This window comes from Tasmannia lanceolata, unplaced genomic scaffold (genome assembly GCF_043159265.1).
Source record: "Tasmannia lanceolata isolate RefF3 unplaced genomic scaffold, GAP_Taslan_0.1 ptg000025l, whole genome shotgun sequence".
Classification (NCBI taxonomy): Eukaryota; Viridiplantae; Streptophyta; class Magnoliopsida; order Canellales; family Winteraceae; genus Tasmannia; species Tasmannia lanceolata.
Genome location: NW_027518702.1, coordinates 10,259,298 through 10,281,253, shown reverse-complemented (window position 1 = coordinate 10,281,253; position 21,956 = coordinate 10,259,298). Strand labels below are relative to the sequence as shown.

At 38.1% G+C, this 21,956-nt stretch overlaps 2 protein-coding genes across 6 annotated transcripts; one reads left to right on the top strand and one right to left on the bottom strand.

The window, feature by feature from the left end:
• Positions 1-5,558: 5,558 nt before the first annotated feature.
• On the top strand, positions 5,559-10,919 carry LOC143858124 (non-specific lipid transfer protein GPI-anchored 31-like). Of its 2 annotated transcripts, XM_077368757.1 has the most exons (4): positions 5,559-6,103; positions 6,644-6,673; positions 10,366-10,405; positions 10,436-10,919. In XM_077368757.1, exons 1-4 carry the CDS (start codon positions 5,770-5,772, stop codon positions 10,650-10,652), a joined length of 621 nt encoding a protein of 206 aa, XP_077224872.1. In that variant the 5' UTR covers positions 5,559-5,769; the 3' UTR covers positions 10,653-10,919. The 2 variants fall into 2 exon arrangements, with proteins under 2 accessions (XP_077224872.1, XP_077224871.1); XM_077368756.1 differs by having other exon boundaries at positions 5,592-6,103; positions 10,366-10,919.
• A 1,746-nt stretch (positions 10,920-12,665) lies between these two features.
• On the bottom strand, positions 12,666-21,162 carry LOC143857698 (sulfate transporter 1.3-like). Of its 4 annotated transcripts, none has more exons than XM_077368137.1 (14): positions 21,005-21,162; positions 18,324-18,699; positions 17,926-17,974; positions 17,610-17,817; positions 16,702-16,876; positions 16,542-16,607; positions 16,337-16,450; positions 16,087-16,203; positions 15,888-16,014; positions 14,804-15,090; positions 14,519-14,709; positions 13,867-13,952; positions 13,681-13,757; positions 12,666-13,205 (listed from the first exon to the last, which is right to left on the bottom strand). In XM_077368137.1, exons 2-14 carry the CDS (start codon positions 18,654-18,656, stop codon positions 13,059-13,061), a joined length of 1,977 nt encoding a protein of 658 aa, XP_077224252.1. In that variant the 5' UTR covers positions 18,657-18,699; positions 21,005-21,162; the 3' UTR covers positions 12,666-13,058. The 4 variants fall into 4 exon arrangements, with proteins under 4 accessions (XP_077224252.1, XP_077224255.1, XP_077224254.1 ...); XM_077368140.1 differs by having other exon boundaries at positions 18,558-18,699; XM_077368139.1 differs by lacking the exon at positions 21,005-21,162 and adding an exon at positions 20,332-20,353.
• Between the last annotated feature and the right edge of the window lie 794 nt (positions 21,163-21,956).

Sequence of the window (21,956 nt, the reverse complement as noted above, 5' to 3'; positions counted from 1 at the left end):
GTGGAAATGCATCCATTTGTAGGAAAAGACAAAAAAGAGTGGGTGGAAATGCTGAAAAGGGGTGTGGAAATATCATTTCCCTCTTCAATTATCACATAATAAGCATTGTGTCAAGGTTAGTTGGGGCTTCATTTTTCAATGCCGGTCTTTAAACGGTTGAATTTGACCACCTTCACCGGGTCACCATCTATTTCAGCCATTTGGTGATTTTGATTTGTTCACAAATGATTATTAGCTTCCAAATTAATCTTCTCAATTTTTAAAAGGAAAATGATACCCACACCCCCTTCTTTCACCAAGGGCATTCCTCTCTCTTTAGGAACTTTTCTAATTAGCTTCCACAACTTGTTAGAAACTCCCAAAAAGCTATAACAGCCTATCAGAAAAAAAAAAAAAAAAAAAAAAAAACCCTGTCTGATGAAGTGAGGAGTGTCATTATCATCTGAAATGAGTGCCCTTATCAATTCATTTCCCAAATTGCTACAAAAATAAATGGTGGAACACCCCTTTGCAATGCTCACAAGTCACAACTACTTTGCCCCTTTACACCTAAGCTCTATGTTTTGCAATGCTGAGGTCAACATCACTCTCCCTTTCTATGCCTTCACCATATATTTCTTTATTCCTGTTTGGCTATTTCAACAGTTGCATTCTTTTTATGGGTTCTGTTTTTTCTTCATATTGACAACATGTGAAAGCTACTCACTGATTGTGAGAAGTTTAATGACAAAAAGGCCTTCAATTTCATTTAATGTACATAGAATTTTTTTATTATCAAATTTTACAATGGAATTGACTTTCCTTAGGGGTGTCTGGATGTAAGGAAAAGAAGATTGTGGTATATAAAATATTCCATGGAAAATAAAATTCCAAGGTCTATTAGTTTCCAATTTTCTTTGAAAAAGATGGATAATTTTTTAATTTACAAAATAATCATGGAAAATGTTTACCAAAATGCTAGAAAACTCACTTTACCAAATTCTAAAATCCATGTATCCAAAAGGCCCAAAAGGTGACCCGGACCCGTGGGCCCGCCCGTAATTTAAGGGTCTGGGTCACTAAATTAGTGACCCATTGAAATTTGACACGGCCCACCCATTCCGTCAAAATTGGGCTAGGCTGGGTAAACCCGTGGGTGCCACGGGTGCCTGCAAAAACCCAAATGATTGAGATTTTATATGGTGTAAGGCCTTATAGTGCCGTATTTTTTCAAAAAGTACTGTACGGACCACATCATAGGACGATCCGAACCGTCCATGTGATGGAACACAACGTAAATAGGTTGTGCCCCAAAAATCATTTCCACAGGATGATCCTAGCCCTCTGATCTATTGAAGTTTCCATAATATGTGGTTTCTCTAGAGATCAGACGGATGAGATCATCCTATAGAAATGATTTTTCTTTGCACAACCTACTTACATTGTGGTCCATCGCATGGACGGTTTGGATCATCATATAGTGTGGCCTGTACAGTACTTTTTGAAAAATACAGGACTTTAAAGGCTTACACCATATTAAAAACTCAATGAACACATCTTAGTTTATCTATAAACAAGGTTCAGTGGTTCCTATTGTGGAGAAGAAACCCAGGGAAAATGGGTTTGGAGAGGGTTTTAGAGTTTTGGAGAAGCTCAAGAAAGGACTCCATTTAGGTTATTAAAAATAACATAGATATGCCATGGAAGATCCTTCTCTATGGTGAAAGATCTGGAACTTTCACTTCAAATGATAGTGTTTGTGGCAGTGGACCAAGAGATCTATGCAAGAAAGCAACTCTGATCTCCAAAAATTACAGTTATGCTATGGAATTTCTTGTTGATTGCACCTTTTTTTTTATGAAAATTGACATTTATTATTCCAACGAGTGCCAAATAAGGGATAAGTTGTCCCCTAACAAGCTACAAGAGTGCCGTCCTCTACATACAGTAGGATTAGCTTACATATTCATTAAGTGAATTGCGCATGTTTCTTAATTGAATTTCTTAAGGATTAGTAACACAAGGAAATAATTAGAAAAGCCTTGGAAATCCTGTTGAAACTCTACCACAAAAATAAACTCTTGTAAGTGTGCTTAGAACTGAACATGAATTTTGTAAAGCCTTGGAAATTCTGGTGAAAATCAAGCATAAGATTTCGTGAAGTGTGCTCATATCTGCGCACGAATTTTGTTTAGAACTAGTAGCTCTTCTGAGTTTGATGCTCAGGAACTGGGATTTCATGGAATTTTCTCCAGCTCTAAATTCCTTCAGAGTTCTTTTTTATCTCTCATCTACTTCTATAAGAATAAGATTACATGAATTTTCAGCAATGATCTATATTCAAGATTCTTATTTAAGATTCTTAAGTTAAAAATAATTACTATTCAAATCTATAAGGAAATATTTAAGAAAGATAATAAAAGTAAAAATAAAACTTACTGAAAATTGTTCTAGAACTATTGTTCTGCACTTTCCATTGATTGATGACTCAAATTTTCAATCGATCATAATTAGAAGACAAAGAAGAATCATATGATATGGAATGAAATGTTTTGTTTGAGGTAAGCAAATCATTTCTAATGCAACAAACCAATCTTGAAGAAGATTCATCCAATACTACAATCTTGGAAAAATAGTGAAGAAAATGTAGTAGTAGAAGAGCTCATGCTAAAAACATGGGCACTGAATAAAGGGACTTTAGAGAGGATGGGTAGACATAAATGTAGATGATTTGTGTTGGAGTGGCCCATATATGAGATCCCATCATTCATCTATAGTAGATGCCACTAATGAGTGGTCATGGGCCATAAAGACGCAATTAATCTTAATCATGTTGGTTAGTTGCCAGCAAATGGACAATGACCAAGACATATAAGGAATAATTGCCCATGTTCAACTAGCAGAAGGCCTTCCAATTGAGCTATAAAGATTTATCAATAGATGTAACCCTCATTACTACACATAAATGAACAAAAAAATGAAGGGTATTTTCGTACATTAGTACCCTCCACTCTGACCTAAGATACCTCCTTTGAATTTTGTTCTACATCTGAATTGTGGACCTTCGGATATGGATCCAACGAACACGGTTCAGTTGCAATGCCCAAATCCTATCCATTACCACTCGGATCCTTCGGGGCCATTTGATTCATGCAGTTTATGATCAAGGATTGTAAAATCTTGGATTTTATAAGCTAAAACCTGGATTCTATAATCCATGTATTGTAAAATCAAGGTACTAGGATCTTGGATTATAAAATTCATGTATCCAAACAGCCCTTTAGGGTCCACCGAATCGTCTCAGTCCATCGACACCCCTACTTTTATGTCTCTCAAAGTCCCTCATTTCCGTTGCACTAGTGTTAGCCACAACAATAGTAAAATGTTTGAATGAAAGTTTCTCCTACTATGAACTTTGCCATGGGATTGATTCCAATATCATACACCCATATCCCTTTTCACACACACTAGTCTAAAATGTTTTTCCTAACTTTAACATGATTTAGACCCTTCATTGCAACGGATCCTTTCATAAAAATAACATGACCATAAAATCACACTTATGAGATGATCTTAATGTCCACATTCAAGTTCTAAGTAGGGGTGCAACTCAGGTCGGGTTGGGTCCAACCCTAACCCAACCCGAGATAGCATTCCCTCAACCCTAACCCGACCCAACCCGAGCCTTGGGTTGAGGATGGTCAACCCTAACCCAACCCACCTCCAAATCGGGTCGGGTTGAGTCATATTAGGTTTGGGTTGAGTCGGGTTCATCTACGGCCAAACAGAAAAATACAAGAAAGAAAAACATAATTCTGAGAAAATCATGATAAAATTAGAAGATGGAGGTTGGGTTTGGGTCGGGTCGGGTTGCCAGGGCCTCAACCCTAACCCAACCCGAATTTAAATTGGGTTGGCTTTTCCCTACCCTAACCCAATCCAACCCGAGAAAATGCCAACCCAGCTTGAGCCAAAATCAGGTTGAACCCGTCGGGTTAGGGTTGAGCCCGCCCAAGTTGCACGCATAGTTCCAAGATGGTTTTTTTTTTTTTTTGCCTTCAGGGTTTTTAATTCTTTAAGAACTTTTAGGTTGCTAGGATTAGCCCTACAGGAATATTTTCCAATTCCGTGTAATTGTCATTCCTTTGACAGTGGACGACTGTATTCCCTACTACGGTGATTGAAGGAAACCTTCTCTTTTGTATATTATCTATTTTGCTTCTATCTACACAACGAGGAACTTCTGAGGTTTTTGGCGGTATCAAGCAAAGCCTTAACGGCTTAACCAATTGAGCTAGAGGCTGGACCCATCTAAGATATTTGGGAGTCGATTTATCAATGCCCTAATAAAATCACTAAATTTGTAGGCAGTTTTGAATTTTGACTAATCCGCAAAAATCCCTTCTACTTCAAAGACGGATAGGATCTGGGTGTCTTTCCATAACTGAAATCCCTATCTTTTAGCAGAGTAAACTTACATCATTCAATGCTCTCTCTCTCTCTCTCTCTCTCTCTCTCTCTCTCTCTCTCTCTCAAACGGAAATCCCTATCTTTTAGCAATCTATTTAGGGCAGTGATATTCGGGATAAAATCTCCCCTACCATTCTCAGCCGGTACAACAACTCGGTTTCTCTCTCACCGTGGGCCCAACAATTAATTTGTTGAAATCTTTGAATAAGGGTAGGCCCGCCCATATTTTTCAAAATGAACTGTACCCCTAGGATGATCCATTTCATGGGCCAAACTTAAATAGGTTGCGCCCAAAAATCTCATTTCCATAGGATGATCCTAGCCGTCCCATCAGAAACCTCTTTAGATTGGAGGGTTGCGATCATCCCATGGAAATGATTTTTGGAGCACAACTTATTTACATTGTGTCCAATCAAATGGCAGGTCGTACCTGTAGCTTATTCTTTGTTTTGATTCCGTAGGAGCAGCAAATCCGTAGCATTCCTTCGTGTTCGAGCCATCGGAGCTTTATCCGTTACGAGGCGCAGCGAAGCGGGTGTATATCTAAATAAATAGATAAAGAAAGATTGATTGATCTTATACCGAGAAATACCAGAAAGATCGTACGGTAACATTAAGGCCTAATTGTAGGCCCACCCATATTTTTCAAGATGAAGTATTTTCCAAGCCCTCTATTTGATGGGCAGCAACGTAAATAGGTTGTTCCTCAAAATCATTTTCAAATGATTGCAACCATCCGATCTATAAGGTTTCCGCAGTTTCTCCTTAGATCGGAGGGTTGCCATCATCCTGTGGAAATGATTTTTGGGATGTGGCCCATCAAATGGGTGGGCTCTACTTTTTGAAAAATAATACAGTACAAGGCCTTTCATCGTTTAAAAACTCTCCAATCCTCTCTATCTGGCACAAATCAGCAAAAAAGTTTGAAAGTAACAGTACGTTTAAGTTTCCAAAAGGTATCCTATCTCTCTTTCTATCTCTAGCACAAAATAAGCAAAAAAATCTGGGTAGTTTTGGTTTCCTTTTTTATTTCCTTTGAAATTGCAGTACATGAGGTAAGCTTAAAACCGTCTAAAAATCAGGGAACAGATTTGCATTGGGCAAATCTCATATTGATCTTTATCCCTCTACAACTCTACACGTATGAAAATACTTGTTGGAAAAATCTGAATAGTATTCACACATGTCACATTTCCCTTTATTTTCGAAAAGTTGGACTCTATCCCAACTCTCTTCTCTACTTTATAACGTAGACAGAAACATAGTTGCACTGCTTTGTTTGTTTTGAGTTTTTAGTGTTATTATTATTCTTCCAAAACAATGGTGAAATCTTTCTGGGTTTTTTGTGTTTTGGCTATGTGGGTTGTGGCCAATGGAGCACATCATTCTCCATCACCACCTCCAACTGTGGACTGTTTGGATGTTCTTATGGGGATGTCTGATTGTATTGATTATGTTTCGAATGGGAGTACTGTTGCTAAGCCTGATAAGACTTGTTGTTCAGGGCTCGCCACTGTGTTGAAGGAGGCCCCTATTTGCTTATGTGATGCATTAAGTCCCAATAATAGTCTTGGGATTCAAGTGAATATGACTAGAGCATTGACCCTTCCTAAAACATGTGGGCTCTCTGCTCCTCCTGCTAATAATTGTGCAGGTAATTGATCTTTGGGTTTTTGGTTGATTCCTTTTCTTTTTTCTTTTTTTTTAATCAATGGTTTTCTAACTCTCTTACTGGGTTTGTTTTTTTTTTCTCTGTCTTTGTTTCCTTTTGTTTTTGACAATGGTTTCCTTACTCTATTTTTGGGATTGATTTCCTTTTCTTTTTTTCTTTTTTTTTAATCAATGGTTTTCTAACTCTCTTATTGGGTTTGTTTGTTTTTCTTTCTCTTTGTTTCCTTTTGTTTTTGACAATGGTTTCCTTGCTCTATTTTTGGGATTGGTTTCCTTTTCTTTTTTCTTTTTTTTAATCAATGGTTTTCTAACTCTTATTGGGTTTGTTTCTCTCTCTCTTTGTTTCCTTTCGTTTTGACAATGGTTTCCTTGCTCTATTTTTGGGATTGGTTTGTTTTTTCTGTCCCTTCTCTTTTTGTGATTGGTTTGTTTTTTCTGTCTCTTTTTCTTGCTTCTTCCACTTTTTTTGTTAGCACTTTTTGCTATTTGATTTGACTATGGAGCTTGGTTTTGGGTATTGCAGGTGCAGGTGTTCCTCCTAGTCCGGCTCCTGGTATGTGATTATCTTATTTGATCTCTTATTTGATTATCATATTTGATCTCATATTATCATATTTGATCGAATTTGATTATCATATTTGATCTCTTATTGTTCATTTGCTATCCATTTTTCATGCAAGTTTTTATTAAATCGAAACTTATAGGGACGAAATTAAACATGCAAAATAAGGCTCATCTGTTGGATAAAAAATAACATGGGTCGGATTTATCATTCCAAAGGCATCTGTTATTATTACTATTATTATTCGTTCTATTATTCATATTGATAACATTTTTTTGGATGATATTGATGAAGAAAAGACTAACCTTGGTATGATTTCAGTCTTTTTTTTTTTTTTTTTTTTGATCGGTAAGCTGGGGTTAGGCGGACCCCTACCAGTATATTAATTAAAGAAAGATATTACAATGAAAGAAACAAGACCACTCCCTAATCCTGAGAACAATGACTAAGGGAGTGGGAAACAACAAAGATAATAATACCCTTGATAACAAAACAAAAAAGGGAATAGAGAAAACATGTGAAATCATGTGAAATCTAGAGCCGGTCCTCATGATTAAGGCACTCATGATCCAAGGCGTCTTTCATCTTCAGGCTAAAATACCTTGGTCTCTGGCTCTTCCTCAGCTTCTGAACCTTAGAAGATTTAGTTTTCCTTTGATAGAGGGTTTCTTTTTTCTTCAGATAGGGGTGTTCTTCTTCATCAGCTTCCATTTCCGACTCTTCTTTGGAGGAGTACTCTGTTTCAGGCCTAAGTGCCTCCTCCTTTCTATGACAAGGTTCACTTTGTTCCTTCTCAGGCCTCGAATCGGCTGAGACTGACAAACCACCAGAGACATCATGATTATCTGTGATGGGGGTTGGGAGCTGTTTGGTCTGGGAGGAGGGTTAAATGGTTGAGGTTGGGTACCAGGTCCAGAAGAGGAAGGCTTAATTTGACTGGGGGCAATGGGGCTGCCATTTGAATTTTGTGAAGGAGTTTGGGCCATGGTTGGGGATGTAGTAAGAGAAGGGTCTTGGGCCTGACTGGTGTAGAGGGGGTTTTCTTTGGGAGGTTGGATCTCTGAGGATTGAGAGCTGGGGTCTTTCTCTGAATAGGATGGGTTCTCATCAGTTCCATTGAAACCAAAGTGTCAAAACGGTTATTAATTTGGATATCAATAGCTGGGGGGGTTTTCTTTTCTTCTTGGGAAGGTGCAACCGAACTATTTCCTGCTTCCTGGTTTCCCAAATTCTTTTTGGAGATCCATTCTTGCTTCTTCTTCCCTTGAGGAATCGGCCTTTGGGCAGTTTGGGCACATCTGTCTGAATTGTGGTTGAATTCTTTGCAATGTTGGCAGGCTCTTGGCCTCCAATCATATTCTACAGCTTGGGTCTCTAAGCCAGTAGGGGTTTGGATGTGGATTATGTCTGGTAGGGAGTCCTCTGCAGAGATTTCAACACATACTCGGGCGTATGTGAGTCTTGTGCATTCTGCAGTTTGAGTGTCCATGTAGAGAGGCTGTCCTACCAGGCTTGCTAACTTTCCAAGACCAGTTGGTGTCCAAAATTTTAGATGGAGAGCTGGGAATTTTATCCATAAGGGTATGGAGGTTAGCTTCAGCTTTTCCAATGCACAATCCGAAGTCCATTTTTGAAGAATCAGAGTTCTGCCTCCATAAGTGGTAGGGGTTTCCAAGACTTTTCTGCAGTCTTCTTCATTAGAAAATTTGAACAGGAAAAAACTGTTCGGAAGGACAACAAGCTGGAAGTCTCCCTTAGGATTCTATTTCCTGGATAAATAGGTTTTTAGAGCTAGGTAATAAAGTATTCGACCCAGAAAATAACCTAGAAGGCAATATTCCCACATATTCTTAGCCTTATCGAAGTCTTCTTCTCCAAACAGAGCTCTCTGAGGTCCTTCTTCCGGGGAAATTGGGGAGAAGAAGAGGATTTTGGTGTCAACAGCATCTTTTGGGCTTGAGGCAAAGAGACCAGCCCATTTCCCATTTGAGGGGAGGGAAGGCCAGGAGTTTGCTTGAGTAGGGGCGACAGAGGGAGGGATTGAGCTTTGAGATCTCTGGGCGGGAGATTTTGATGTATGAAGAGGCGTTTTTTTTGGGCTAGGGGGAGTGGGCAATGGTCCCGAGGAGGAGGGCGAGTCTTGGTTTGGATGGGCGAATTGGCTTGGTGGACTGAGTTGACTCAGTGAGTGAGACTCAGGCGGTTGAAGATGGGGTTGGATGAATTCATCTAGGGTTGGGTTTCTTGGTGGCCTGAAAGCGATCTCTAGGTTAGGATCCGGTGTTTTGAAGGGATTGGGAGGAGATTTAACAGCCGGAGCTGATTTCTGGGCTGGGTTTGGCTGATTTGGGGGAGACACTGATGATCTACCAGGAAGGAAGGATTTTGTGAAGTCGAGTCCCCTTTTTATAGTGAGTTGAGGGATCAAAATCGATGCTGAAAGCATCGAGGAATAAACCAACTTTCAATGCCTCAAGGTTTTTGGAGATGGATTTTCCATTATCGACAGAGCAGAGGTCTTTGGGAGAAGATTCCACAATGTCGTGTGAGGACCAGTACTCTTTTTCGAGGTCTTTTACCTCTTGAGGGATTGCTGGGATGGCAGCTACAGGATCAAAAGAACTTTTCTCCGGCTGGTTCTGCCTCGGCCGTGACGATTCGTTTTCTTTAAGGGTTTGCAAGGCCGGAATTTTTCCTGGATCGGGTGGTTCCTCTCTCGATCTTTGCAATGAGTGAGAGTATTTGCGGGGATCCGGAGGATCCATGGTATCTTGGCCCCTACGGATCTTGGGCATTCAAACAAATATGCTGCCGGAAAGTATGCTGCTGGTTCTGCCGGCAAAAAGAAACAGGGGTTTGCGTACCTTTGTGATACAGAGGCTTCTCCTTGTACATGTTTTCAAGCTGTTCTTTGGCTTCAGGAAAACTGCTGGAGCACCATTGTTGTAGTGTAAAGATGTTGTCTGTGTCGTTTTCCGGAGGTTGAAGACGATGGAGGAGCCGGAGGTTGAAGACGAGGTTTGCGTTTTTTTCCTCCACACCGTTCTTGAGTCGGGGAAAGTTCTTTTTGAGTCTCACGGATATGGTGGTTCATGATTTCAGTCTAGTTTCTTTTATCCTTGATGTAAAACTTGTTCAAATCTTGTGTTATCTTCTCTTGCAGGTATAGAATTTTGCTTATTTTCTGTAGTACTTTGTTTTGAGAACTCATTCTATGTTTGTTTTTTTATTCTATACCAATGTTTATGAGGCCAATTGAGATTTTGGGTTCCGTTCAAAACTAGATTGGATAGTGAATTTCAAACTACATTCGAGTCTAGTTTTTTGTCTGAGTGGAATTTGATTGAACTTTTTTTTATATTTCTTAAGGGATAGATACTATGATAATCCTTACCATGAGAAGCCCATTGTAGAAGTACAGATGTTTTTTTATCATTTGTATATTGTTTTTAATAAAATATCTTACCATTCAAAAGAAAGCATAAAACGAAAAGAAATATAAAACATAAATCATGGATCAACTATATAACCCAAGATGAACTGTCATAATCATGCAAAATTTTCTTATTTCTTCCTACAAAAACAGTTAGTCGTCGCTTTCAAAATGCCAAGTCTAGAACAGAATCTAATCTTTCTAAGACCAAATAAAATCTTTATTAAAATCTATTGTTATTGTCTTGCAGCTCCAACTCCAGTTCCGTCTCCACCGCCAATGTCTCCACCACCAATCTCTCCACCGCCAAAGTCTCCACCGCCGGCAACACCCCCATTGCCTTCTACACCACCTCCTTCATCGCCAATCACGCCAGCAGTTCCTCCTTCATCGCCAATCACGCCAGCAGTTCCTCCTACATCTGGAGAAGTTCCGGCACCAGCTCCATCGACTACTTCTGGTGCTCTAGCACTTCCAGTTTCATTTTCAGCTCTTCTTCTTAGTATTGCAGTTGCCTCTGCAACTTACTTCTTTTAGATTGACTATGTCATAGATTTTTTATTAGGCATTGCATTTTTATTTGGTTTATGCATACTAGTTTAGAACTTCTTGGATAGGATTAGAATTGGATTTGGAGTTTAATTCAGTTTCTAGATGGGTTTTTTTGGATGGATTCTTTGATGCCTCCAAAATTAGTTTATTTAATCTACTTTGATTACAGTATATTTAGGCCTCTTGGAAATAATTGGATGATTTTTAAAACAGCCATTATTTGCAAATAATTTTATCCAAAGAGGAAGGAAATCTTTGTCCTCAAGAATGGCCTCTTTGGAAGCCATTCTTTGTTGCTTCTGTTCTGTTTTATAGTCATTTGTTCTTGTGGACATTATCGGGTTGGGAGTTCAAAGCAGTTTTTAGATGGGTTTTCTTGGATAGCCTCTTTGATGCCTCCAAAATTAATTTAATCCAATTTTATTACAGGATACAATGGCCTCTTTGGAAGCCATAAGCTGAAATGCTGAATGATATCTAAAATGGGAAATGATTTCTGTGCTCCACTGTTTTGATAAACATGCGCTCTACTTGTTTGTCATGTAGCATTTAAAAGGATGTCAGAGGATATTACGGTTCTCAAAAAACTCTTAAAGCCCTTTGAATACTACATGACAAACAAGTGAGCGCATGTTTATCAAAACTTTGGAGCGCTGAAATCATTTCCCTTTCTAAAACTATGATAGTCATTATCTGCAAATAATTGTATCCAAATAGGGTGGAAATCTGCCTTTTAGAATGTGGATGCATGTATTTGAAAGACATCTATTAAAGGGCAAATGTAAGTAAATTTACATGATTGGCAGTGTTAAATTGATACAGAAATTGCTTTACATTACTAAGCAAGTAAATTTGCATGGTTGGCAGTGTTATGTTGATGCAGAATTTGCTGCATTCGCTTTCTATCAAGTAGGAAAAAAAAAATTTGAAAGCTTTTCTCTTCTTCCACCATCCCATGTCAATGATTTTTTTGTTTAGCAATTTGAAACTTTTTTGAGGATGGCATTCTGCAGAGCCACAAACTCACTGGTTTAGAGGAATGCTTTAGTAGGGTGCCGCCTCATCATAATACAATGGCGTGCTCTTACTAATCCCACATGCCCACCTTTGACTAATCTGAACAATCAATTTGATAGGGCTTGCTTTGGATCTTTTATGGTCCAAAAATCACGAGTCATCCAATGGTAACATGTTCACATCTAATGATAAAAATCACATTATTAGATGTCAAGATTTCATGCTTTTTGGGTCATGGGAGGTCAAGAGCAAGACCTGCTTGATTGTTCAGATTATCCAGATGGCATCAGTTTAGCACTTTTAAATTACCCGAATCAGGAATCAGAATTGACATCACATTCGATTCCTATTCCTTCTCCCATTAAACAGAATTTCAATATGGTGTGTGATGAACTAAATATTGTGAGGAGCCATTTTTTTTCCTAATTCTCTTTTGAAATCTTAAGAAAAGAAAACATTCGTAGTAACTAGTCTGTTGTGCCTACATGTCATTCCTACATGAACAGAACTATTCTGCTATGTAATCCATAAAATTCCAGAAGAAATTCCGCCTGGGATCTCCCATTTGGCTAATTTTTTAGAACCAAATGAATCAGCAGAAATGGAATCAGATCCCGAATTTGATTCCTGATTCTGGGAATCCAAACGCACCCTTAAGCCAAGTTATCATTTTAAAGGGAGTTCTGGTGTCCACAAGTGTGCAAGTTTCAATATCAAAATCACTATAAAGGCAAGAATACCATAATTTTGTTGATTCAATGGTATTGGTCCACAAAACTCCACCCATTTGAGGAAAAAAAATTATCCACAAAAGTCCAATATCTTTTCCTAATTCCAAGAAGAACATATCAATCCATGAATCCAACCACCTTAGTGCATATGAAATGATCAAATTCCTTAAGGGCGGGCACTGGAAGGTGGTGGAGAGACCACTTGAAGAGGGTGGAAAATAATTGAGTGCCACGTTGTCCAATGGGAAGATTTGATTAAAAACTCTTATAGTTTATTCATTTTGTAATGCAACATTCACAAAGAGAGGGCCATTTTCAGAATTACACAAGAGAACGTCTCAATCTTATCAAACCTGCTATAATACAAACCACCCATCAACTTTTTCCACACCATTTCCCTTTTCTTTTTGCTACCCCACAGGTCCCCACTGATCATCATATGCACTCTCTCTCTCTCAAATTTTTAAGTCACCTTTACAACCCATGAATCCAATCCAATCTAATCTTCCCCTTTCTTCATAGGACATACTGTTTCCCACACTCTGCTAGCAGTATTCTTTTACTGAATTATGTTAAGAAAACCAGCTTGAATTCTCCTCCCATGGTGGCTTTTCTCTTTCAAGAGAGTTGGGTACTGATTCTCTCAGACTTCTTCCACCCTCATCTTTGGAGAGAAGGTCATCACGGCATCTGCGACCGTCAAGAAAATCTTGTCTTGGCCAATAACTTCTGTGAATTTGGATGCGTAGAGCTTGTCGATCACCACTTGCCCAGGATTGGCCAGAACAAGCTGTTGTGAAGATAATGAGATTTCTGAGGTACTTTCAATCTAACAACCATAGAATTTTTGTACAAGCTTTGATTCACTCCAAATTCTCATAATTTATGGAAATAATTTGTGTATACAGAGTTCAGGTTCGAATACCATAGATAATATGGATGGGATTGTCTATAATGATAGATAAATGAAACACTTCCTCTTGATTCTAATTCATCTACTTTTTTTTATATTTTTAATTTGAAAAAGTGTCCATTGAACTTGAAAATTCACTCATTGAGTGAGTAAATGGTTGAATTGGATTCGGTTGGATAGTACCAATGAAATATAGCACCAACTCCCAGTTCCATTTCTATTTCTTATAGAATAAACCCATCAACTTGCTATTGGATATTTATTTTGATTCGGTAATATTCACAAAATCTACACATTAAAATCCTGTTCTTATTAGTTTTTCCTTGTAGAATGGGATTATGGTGTTGCTCACCTGAATGTCTCGCTTCTGGAGACTACCGTGCAGCTCTTCCATGGCGTGGATGCCGCTGGTGTCAATGTCGGTAACGGCTGTAACAGAAACAAAATCGTGAAAATGAGACTTGACTTAACTGAATTCAACATGTTTACTCATGACAAAGTTAAACAAGAGAACATAAGACCAAGTCAGATTGCATACGTGACATTTCCACAATCAAATACTCAATCCGTGATTGATTGTTTGCTTTCAGTTGTTCTTCGTCATCACCCAACCATCTCAAGATCCTGTAAGAAAACATGTTTAATTGTTGTTAGTAAGTTCTTTAGGGATTTCTAATCACCCATGGGGCTAAACCTACTTAACAGCATAAGACTAATATTAAAGAAGGTGGAGTTTCACTGGGAGACACTTTGATAAATGAACATCAAAGCTTAAGGAAAAATCATGGTTTCTATGTGTTTTTATCAATCAATTTGTTCAGATTGAATATGATGTCGTAGAGAATAGAATTTGAAGTTGCATATAAAAGTCCTGAGAATTGTCAGCAAAATTTCCCACTTGGGTTTTGAACATTCAATCAAAACATTAAATAAAATGATAGGAATATAAAAGGATATAGTTTTAGTAAGCCAAACACTGCAATTTTGTTAGCTGTATCTGTTAGGTTCATGTCACTTTTGAAGAAGTTTCTATTTGATGTTTTATTTAATTTGATTGTCATACCTGCATGCTGTTTAAATTTTGTGTTCACTGTTGAAGTTTGCTAAAAATTGAATATATTTAAGACCCAATTCTGTCTGATTAGATATGCATACTAAAAATTGAACTGAAAAAAAGGAGACATGAATACCTCTCCTTAATATAGTTGGAGTTGGAAAAGTAGATAGCTGAATCAACTCTCACAATCATAATACCGGGAACTTTCTTTGCATTAGGATACTGTTCGACATTTCTATAGATAGCTGTTCTGGGAAGGTTCCCAAGTATAGCTGTCCTTGGCCTTGTCACTTGTAGAAGGATTTTTGCAAATGATATTGCAACCTATTTAAAACAGATAATTAAAGATTTTAGTTTCCAACAGGTAGAGAAAGGGGAACAGATGAAAGTTAGTTTGAAAGCATAATCTGCTCCCTACCGAAATTAAGAGGCCAATCTCAACCGATGCAAAAATTACACCAAAAAAGGCTCCAATGCAGGCAAAAAAATCCAATTTATCAATTTTCCAGATCAGATGTGCGGCTTCATAGTCGATTAGGCTGATCACAGCAGAAATAATGATAGATGAAAGAATGGCATTTGGGGTGTATTTGAAAAGGGGTGTGATCAGTTCTAGAGTTAGGCATACTACTGCCGACATCACAATGTTAGAGACGGCTGTTTGGCAGCCAGCCATGTAGTTCACTGCAGAGCGAGAAAAGGAACCTGTAACATAGGAGCCCGTCAATCCGAGAGTCGAGAAAGAGAGAAGAAAAATGAGCAGTGAAATAGCAGGTTATGGTGGTCCACATTTTAACTTATCTTGTCTGTCGACCAGAAATAGAGTGGGGCCCACATTGTTTGGGTGATCTAATCCATTCATTTGATGGACCCTGACATAGATAGGGTGTGCCCAAAATATCATCTCCATAGGATCATCCTAACCCTTCGATTTGTGGAGGGTTAGGATGATTCTAACGAGATGATTTTTTGGGCACACCCATCTATGACAGGGCCCATCAAATGAATGGTTTGCATCACCCAAACAAAGTGGGCCTCACTCTGTTTCTGGTCGACGGAGATGATAAATTTGCACCCGTTGTAGGATAATTCGCACCCCTCATAACGTGAATTGTGGCAGACTTAACGCTTTTTGAGATCAAATCAGTTAAAAGGGGTGCGAATTATCCTACAGAGGGTGTGAATTTATCATGACCCTATATATATATATGGGATTTTCTAGCGTCCGTCACAAAAGGCAGATCACAGATGGTCTGTCTCATGTCAGACCAGCCACAAAGTGAACCAGCCACACAGGATCACTTTTCAGCAGATTTTGTCTTCATTCACCATGTGGCTGGTCTGACATGCGACGGACCATCTTCGAAATGCCTCTTGCGATGGACGCTAGCATACACACGCACTCACGCACACACAGAGAAGTGTATCTACTCGATCGAGTAGATAACTTATCACTCCAAGGACCACCATTTCTCTGTGTGTGTCTATATTAGCTCTTTCACCTGTTGCCACATAGCAAGAAGTCATGGAACCAGCAACATTCATCACTCCAAGGGCCACCATTTCTTTGTTTCCATCCAATTGATAGTCCTTCATGGCTGCAAATGTTCTTCCAATCGCTACAGCTTCCTGATAAATCCGTTGCTTTTAGTCTTACAATACAGAAATCAAATTTAATATAGTCTTAAAATCTAGGCTTACCGTTAAGGCTATCATACCAGCCACGATGCCAATTCGAAAACCTTTCCCAACATATCCACCAGTGAAATAAATTTGATCCACGGATGAGGGATTTATACCCTTCTTTATATGTTTCACCTTTCAAGACATCAGAAGAAATATTAGTCCCTTACGGGTTTTACTGTTATGCGATAATTCAGGGAAACATTTCTATTCAGTTTTCAAAACAAACAATGGTGATATATTGTTCTATTCAAAGTTTTTAACTTACAATTTGAACACCATGCCTATCAGCATGGGTAATATATACGAAAAAGGTGGATAGAATAACAGAGATCAAGGGGGCTATCGCAGCCACCCAGAAAAGATTCTTCTTCTTCTTTCCCTGTTACATCAAATCATGTAAGAAGCATGAAAAAAAAACCCTTTAGACAAGTATAAAGTTCAGGCTATATGAAGTAAAGAGAAACTCTTACGATATATTTTGCAAGTAGAAGGAAAGCCAAGAATGTCGCTCCTATTAGTATTGTCTGCCAGTTCCACTGTAAATGCAGTAAAAGGTTAACGGTTAACAAACGCAACAAAATGACTGATTTCACTGATCTTAATAAACATTCAAGAGTGCTAATTCCTCACCCCATGGTGTACTGAACCCCATACGGAACGCATAACAGAAACAATATCAGTCTTCTTGGTAAAATTCTCCACACCAAGGAAACCTTTGAGCTGTTGTAGGGCAATTGTAATGGCTGCCCCACCCATAAACCCAACAATGGCAGCATGGGATAGGAAGTCAATCAAGAATCCTAACCTGAAAATGTAACCAAAGTCATAGTTGTTATAACATAGAATACTGATAGTTATGAATAATCAGGCACAAGAGATGAACAGAAAACAATTAACACATAATTTAGTCCAATTTTGTTTACTCTTAGGGGAGGAGCTATCGATAATAATTATGAATTCAACGTTCAACTAAAGGAATGAGAGAAAAAACATGTAGACATGGGATCTCTAAAGGGCTGTTTGGAATTTGGATACGTGGATTTTAGAATCCAGGTTTTAGTTTGAATGCAGTGTAAAAGAGGGGCAAGAAATCAGAAAATGGCAGATGGTCTCCTTTAAATTCTTGGATATCAATTGTTTTCTTGGATTTTAAGTTAGAAATCCAGGTTTTAGAAATCTCTCCACCATCCTGAGATCTCTAAATCCTGGAAACACGGGACAATCTCCTACTCTCTCGATAGGCAAAAAGAGGGGCGAGAAATCAGAAAACTACGGACGGTCTCCTTCTCTCAGTCTCATCTCCCATCCAGGATTTTGAGGAAATCCAGGATTTTAAAATCCCTGTATCCAAACAGCCCCTAAGTAAGTAGCCAGGAGCTTGCAGTTACAAACAAAAAAAAAAATGAGAATAATACTAAGTAATATGGGACTAACACCCCACTAGAGAACATAATCACAAACATATAAAATGAGAATAATAGGTGACTATAAGTTAATTAAGGACAAGAAAAGATATAAAATGGATACATGTTATTTACCTGAAAAACCCAAGTGTGGCTTGAGTAATACCAGCAAAAAAAGTAGCTGTGAATGCGAGCCGACGGTACTCAACCGGATTGGCGACAGGATCAATCTCATTTTGGAGCAGAGTTCCTAGCAACAGAGACACAACAGCTACCGGACCAATGGCGATGTCTCTTGAACTCCCCATGAAAGCATAAATAAGCGGAGGAACAAAACTAGAGTCTGTGACATACGATAAAAGATAGATTTGTTCATAAAATCAATTGGCACTAAGTCAATATGCTCTTGTTAAACAAACATAACAAAGTTGAATGGAAATGTGAGACTTACATAGCCCATATTGGGGATCCAAATTTGCAAGCTTTGCATATCCAATGTCCTATTTCAAAGACCAAATCTCAAATCAGAACATTTATTAAACTAGTAAGTGTGAAACAACCAATTACTCCAAAAGCTTAAGCTCTTAGAGATGGAGTTATTTAATCTTTTATAGTTTAAAACTCCCCCTCGCGTGTGGCCCCTCTTTTTTTTTGGTTGACCTACATGGGACACATGTGGCCCCCCTTTTTGGGTTGGCCATTACATGTGGATTTTTAACATCAAGGAGTTTTGAACTCGGGGCCTTTGCTCTGATACCATGTGAAACAACCAATTACTCCAAAAGTTTAAGCTCTTAGAGATGGCAACAGTTAGGAAATGGAGACAACTTGGTTCTTTAAATTATCTACCTGCGGAATACAGAGACTGGCAATGGTTAGTCCTGCAATAAGATCTCCTTTGAATTTCTGTAAATTGTAGTGTCTCCCCCATTCAAGAATGGGAAATAAGAACTGCAGGCCTAGGATTAACTTTCTTGAAATTGATTGGTCCTTGAAAGGGCGGAAAGGGTCATCGGCAAATAACGTTTCCTTCACCATAGAAGTGAATTCCGTAATGAGTTTTTGTCGAGGGGGCAATCTCACCTTGTGAACAGATGGAAATTCATCCCCACGACGTGAGGAATGATGGCTGGCAATGTCCAATTCTTTTGCATCATGCTCATCAGAAACAGAGTGGCCCATCTGAGACCAAAGACTGATGTGGCTACAAGAACAAAGTATTCACCTGTATGATGTAAAAAAATTCGATCAGAAGAGCCACATACTAGCCTTAATATGTGTTGGTAAAACTAACAAATGCTACATCACTACATATGTACATACATATATGTATATGTATATATGTGTGTATGTATGTATGTATATATACATATACATATATGTATGTACATATGTATGTATATACAAATCAAAAGACATAATTTGCCTTCAATATGCACATTTCTGCTCTAACATCTATAAATTTATTAGGAAAGCTGCAAATTGATCATTGAAGGTGTCTTATGATGTAGATTATTATTCAATAAGTATAAGCTAGAAGATATACGATATGATGTGATGGATTTTCTTCTCAGTTATGAAACCAAACATTCAATTCCAAAGCTCAAATATGTCACAAAATCCAAATAAATTGCAACAGGCAATCTAGTAAGTAGGACTTAGTTTAGTCAATAGAGACAATTACCTAATTCAAGCAACACGAGGGTATACTGAATCTGAGCTCTTGTGATCAGAGAACTATAGTGAATTAAGGCCTTTTGCGCTTGATTTCAGAAGGGAAGTTTGCGAATTAAATACAACGAAGTGAAAGGGAGGACTACAAAGAAGGCATAGACAACAAACACTCCAACTCAGAGCCTTCTGCTCCTTCTCTACAATGGAATTGGAGAAGCTCTTTATATAAGTTTTAGCTGAATTCCAAGTCAAACTTGTTACCTGAGGGGTAAGCCATCATTGCTATGAACCTAAATCTTATAAGTACCCAATACAAGATTGCCAAGTCTAAGCTAATTAAAATATAAAAAAAACCAATGACCGGATTATTGAATACCCAATGGTTAGGCAATGTTGTAAGGTCTATATCCATTGTATATTACTTTACTTATGAACTTAAACAGAAGGTTAAAAAAGGTGTTGACTTGGGTGTTCTGATTACAACTGTGGACACAACAAGCTATACATTTTCAGGGAAAGTTCAGAAAGAGAATCATGGAAGAAGAGTTTTTCTGCGGTGGGTGTTAAACAATTTGGCCTGAAAAGCAAAAGCCAACTACAACTTCCATTCCTCACGCCAGTCGGACATTGCTTTTTTTATTGTTTCTTCAATAAAATGGCAACTTTCACTGTCTGGGCTTTCTGTTGTGCATAGTTGTAGCCAATGTATTAAAATGCAGACATATGTCAGAATGCAGCCAAAGCAAATCCTAGTTGACTTTATACGACGTGGTCGAGTACTCAGTTGACACGGCTGAGTAATTAGTAGACAGAGTGATAACTCGGGATACTCAAACGAGTATTGATTGACTTTGTAGGGCAAAACACGGACTTGGACAAGAACGCGGCTAAGGTAAAAGAGAGTCGACTTGGGGGAGTTTACGATGACGTAGAGGAGTTTTGAAAATACGGTTGTAGCTCCTCTACTGAAAAATTGTAGCTTGAAGGTAGATAAGATTACCTTAACAAGACCATTTAAAAAGAAGTTCCAATGATCATTCCAAAAAATAAAGTAACAAGGCTAAACAGCCAAAAAAATATCAGCATTCAATCTTATAAATTATAAAAAATAGCAGAGAAGTAGCAGATTTTGTGCCAAGAGGCAAAAATGAAAATCCATTTTTCAAAAGATAAAAATACCCACTTCCTCTTTCCTTCTATTTTTTTTTCTCTATCCATATTTTTTTTTGTTCTGCAGGAAAACAGAACTATAAAAAATATAAATAATAATAATATCTTGAATATTCAAGGAAACCCTATATAAGTAACATTTCTTATGCACCCCCACATGAGAGAGAGAGAGAGATGATGATGATGATGATGCATAAAATGATGAGAATTTTCAAAATGCACAAAAAGCTCAATATCGAGAGAGAGAGAGAGAGAGAGAGAGAGAGAGAGAGAGAGAGAGAGATGATGATGATAATGATGATGCATAAAATGATGAAAAATTTCAAAATACACAAAAAGCTCAATATCAATTTGTATTGGAAATTCAAAAAAAAAAAAAAATCAGAGACCCAATTCTGGTTTTACTAAAGAAGACCAAAAAAATCAGAGGCCCAATTCTGGAAATATAATAAAGAAGAGCCCATGAATTCTCAAAATACAAGCAAATCATGCCCCTTGCTAAAACCCAAAAGCCAGGTGAACATATTCAATCAACCAATCTAACCAACCTCTCTTACTTGTTCAAATTAGTCAAAATATTCAATAAATTAATAAAACACATTACAATTCCATGAAAGGGTTCTTGTTCTATTATATAATCAAAAAGGCAAAAAGGCTAAAAAGACAAAAAGCCTACAGAATCTCACCTCCTAGCCCATAAAAATCTTTACATGCAAACCATCCATAGTGCCCCCAAAAAATCTAGATGAAAAGTATAAGAAAAATCCAAACAAATTTTTATCTTTACTCCCCCTCCCTTTTCTTTTTCTCTTCGACCACTTTCAATGGCTCTCAACGTTTTGGATTTGGAATGCAATCTCTCATTACAAGAGGGAAACCCAAATCCAGTCCAGGTTCAATGAATCTGGGGTAGTATTTTTCTCCTTCATAACTCTGTTGAATTTAGTAAAAGAAGCAGGACAAAATCTTTGACTTCTCTTTCTTGGCCCAACATAAAAAGCTCAAAAAAGTAGAGAAGACTTTTGGAATCTTTTTCTCTGTCTCTGTCCTGTTGTGTCACGGATGTGGTATTGTTATTGCTGTTGGACTCTAAGGAATGATAGCGAAATATGTGCACTCTCTTGGGAGGCCTAGTTTATTTAAAACCTTATAAAGATAAAATCTTCTACTTCTCTTAAATAACATATAAGAGGAATGATAGAATGAAGGGCACCGTTGCAAAAATCAGCTTCAAGGGCCCTCCTATTGGCTGATTTCTTAGAAGTCAACCGGGGCGCGACCTTGAAGCTGATATTTGCAAGGGCGCCCTTCATATAAATTTCTTTATAACTAAAAGAGGAATGGTAAACTCAAGGCTGCCATTGCAAAAATCAGAAGAAAGGGCGCCCCCATTGGTTGAACGTCACCAAAGTGCATTTGTAGTATTTAAAAGTCACAGAACATTGATTGCACTCTGCTGACGTGTTACCAACGGTGGAGCCCTTTCTTTCGAGTTTTGTAAGGGTGCCCCTCAGTTTAGCATTCCTATAACTAAAAAGACCTTACATAACAATAAGAATATTGAGAGGGTGGGCCGCACCGGTGCACGGCTTAGAGTTGGCCATTGCTTTGAAGTTAGTTTGTATAGATCTTGTCCAA